Source organism: Lactuca saligna, chromosome 6, assembly GCF_052625555.1.
Source record: "Lactuca saligna cultivar CGN05327 chromosome 6, ASM5262555v1, whole genome shotgun sequence".
NCBI classification, from domain to species: Eukaryota; Viridiplantae; Streptophyta; class Magnoliopsida; order Asterales; family Asteraceae; genus Lactuca; species Lactuca saligna.
This window is the reverse complement of record NC_136422.1, coordinates 38,520,028-38,522,997: the sequence shown is the minus strand read 5'-3', so window position 1 is coordinate 38,522,997 and position 2,970 is coordinate 38,520,028. Positions and strand designations below refer to the sequence as shown.

The following is a 2,970-nucleotide window of genomic DNA, read 5'->3' as shown; positions in this document are numbered from 1 at the left end:
TATAGATATGAAGGTATACATGTTGGTTTTAATTTGAAACTATAATTGTCAATATATAACTTATTACATTAAACTATGAATTTATTATATTAATCTGTAAATTGAATGTATCAAATTGTGAATTAAATATATTAAACAGTGAATTTTTTTTTAATGAATTTTGTGATACAATATGATTAATTTATGTATGAATGTTTGTAATAATCTTTTTAGAATATATTTATTTTTTGTGAAGTATAAATATGTTAGAATATATTAGTTTATAATTATTTTGCATTAACTTTTAATTAGTAAATTAATTGGTTTATTATAATGTAAGTATAATATTTAAGCTTTAAATCCATTATTTGAGAATAAGAATGTCAATATATAACGTTTTTACATTAAACTAGGAATTTATTATATTAGTCTGTCAATTTTATGTTCTAAAAATAAACTGTGAATTGAATGCATCAAGTTATGAATTAAATGCATCAAACTGTGATTTTTTTATGAATTTTGTATTAAAATATAACTAATTTATGTATGATTGTTTGTATTAATTTTTTGTGAATATATTTATTTTTTGTGTTCTACAAATATATAGGAATATATTAGTTTTTATAATTATTTTGCTTTAGACTCTTAACTAGTAAATTAATTGGTTTATTAAACCGTGAATATAATAATTAAGTTATAAATTTATGATTTTGTTTGCAGATATAATTAGAAAGAAATGATGGTTATGAAAGTGACACATGTAGTTGGTAGCAGTGTGTGGTAGTTGGTGCTGGTGGTAGATTTTGAGTTTGACTTATTTGACTTTGTGATTTACTATACAATTGAGTGTATTATGTTAGAAATTTTATATATTAAACTAAAAATGTATTGTATTAAATTGAATATATAATATAAATTTTGTTTTAAAATATAAATAAATGTATGCATGAAAATATTAAAGTGTGTATTAGTGAATTAATATGTTTATTAAACAGTACATATGGTATTTTAAATTGTGAATCTTTTTTTTAAATCTATCATTTAAAACAGAGAAAATTATAATTTCAAGGCATGATTCTATTTTCTTTTATTAAATTTTTTATACTTGGCTGGAAATATAAAATGATATTAAAAATATTTCCAAAGAAAATAGAAGTTATAGGTGGTGTTTGTTTTTGAAGTGATCAAATGTTTTTTGTCTTTTTCCATGTCTGCTGAAGAAGACATGGACTAAAAGTCTTTTTTTATGTATTCATACAAAAAGTCTTAATACAAAAAGATTGTTTGTTTTTTAATTATAATAAACTAAAATTTAAGAAATCTTGTAATAAATGAAATCAATTAACCATATTTTTTTTCTCATAATTCACGGTGGTTTTTAATAAATTGAAAATCTAACCATTTAATAATATTTACGAACAATTTAATAGAATTATAGTATTTTGTAAGCAAATTTTAGATAATATGAAAAATCAACATAAAAAAACAAATTAGATTTTTTCTTAATAAGAATTGTATACTTACACGTTGCCATCCGATTTGCATTAATTTTCATTGTTCAGCAACAAAACCCATCTTTAAAATTAATGTTGAAACAACCAAAGTCCAAATGCTAAAAACTCAACATCTTATACATTACTAATCTATTAAAATTTATATTTGACTCAAACTTGGCCAATAACAACTTCATACAATTTCAAACATATAATACTTTTTAAAACATTAGATAAACTATATATATTTCGATTCAAACTAGAAGGTCGTTTACTCATTAAAGTTGATATTTTTAAAAACATAAATGATTGTTTCGATGGTTGTCTTACAATATTAAAACTAAATTCATAAAACTAACATATTTTTTATGAAATCATTCATTCTACATTTCCCATTAACTGGTCAGCAATTTGATCTCGTAGATGAACCATATACTCCCGGTCTCTTGCACTTCCATGTGGTTGTACCTCATTCACATCATCCTCTTCCTAATCATCATCATCATCATCTTGTACACTGTTGCTTTGAAGTGATATATCGACTTGACTATATTGAGAAATATACTCATCACTTAATCCTTCTTTTCTTATATAATTATGAAGCGCAAAACATGCAATGACGATGTTTCTTTGTGTAACCAATGGAAATGGCGCCATTCTCTTCAATATAGGGAAACGTGTTTTCAAGACACCAAAAGCATGCTTAATGACATTTCGAAGTTTTGCATGTGAGTGATTAAATTTTTCTTTGTTGGTTAATGCACGTCTTCGATAAAAATCTCCAAGCCAATACCGCACATTACGATAAGGAGCCATAAATCCTCGGGTGTGTGTATACGCATCATCACAAAGATAATACTTATCTGTAAATATAAGGAAATAATTAATTTAAAAAAAATAGAAATATTAAAATGAAAATGTAAACAAACCTGGCGGTGGAAATGGGAATGGTGCATCTCGATCTGCTAAAGCTTCAGATAATATTCTTGAATCATGTGCTATCCCTTCCCAACCAGCCACGACAAACGTAAAAATCATGTTGAAGTCGCACAGTGCCAATACATTTTGATAACAATCGCCTTTTCCCCTTCCTCTATGCAAATGTTGTTTGTCGAGAGGGACAATAGCATGTACCAAAGTTCCATCAAGTGCACCAACCGCTACTTTGAAAATCCTTCGTAACCTCCTATTATGTCCCGGGATGTTTGGATTTGGATTAAAGGAAGTTGGTACTATTATATCCTTTGCGACCACCATCATTTTATCCAATACTTCATAAAAATACTTATGAATCGTTTGTTTTGAGTGTTGAAATCTACGTTTGATAATTACATAACGTTGATTGTGACCAATCATCATCAAAAACATCACCATCTTCTCTTCAACCGATATATGTTTACTATCCTTTAACCAACTTTTTACTCTAAGATGTGTGCAAAGCCAAACATAAGAAACATGTGACATACGTAAGAGCTCAATGCATTGGTTATTAGTTCCT

General features: G+C 26.2%; 1 protein-coding gene across 1 annotated transcript; it reads right to left on the bottom strand.

The window, feature by feature from the left end:
* Positions 1-1,961: 1,961 nt before the first annotated feature.
* Positions 1,962-2,729, bottom strand: LOC145002461 (uncharacterized). Its single transcript, XM_078961730.1, has 2 exons — positions 2,402-2,729; positions 1,962-2,335 (listed from the first exon to the last, which is right to left on the bottom strand). The coding sequence occupies exons 1-2, from the start codon at positions 2,727-2,729 to the stop codon at positions 1,962-1,964; spliced, it is 702 nt and encodes a 233-aa protein (XP_078817856.1).
* Positions 2,730-2,970: the final 241 nt, after the last annotated feature.

What these genes read in the sequence shown, in the direction of transcription:
- LOC145002461 (XM_078961730.1), bottom strand. Translation starts at nt 2,729, where the DNA reads ATGGTGGTCGCAAAGGATATAATAGTACCAACTTCCTTTAATCCAAAT. An exon ending in ATTCCCATTTCCACCGCCAG is followed by an intron (nt 2,336 to 2,401) that starts GTTTGTTTACAT and finishes TTATATTTACAG; the next exon opens with ATAAGTATTATCTTTGTGAT.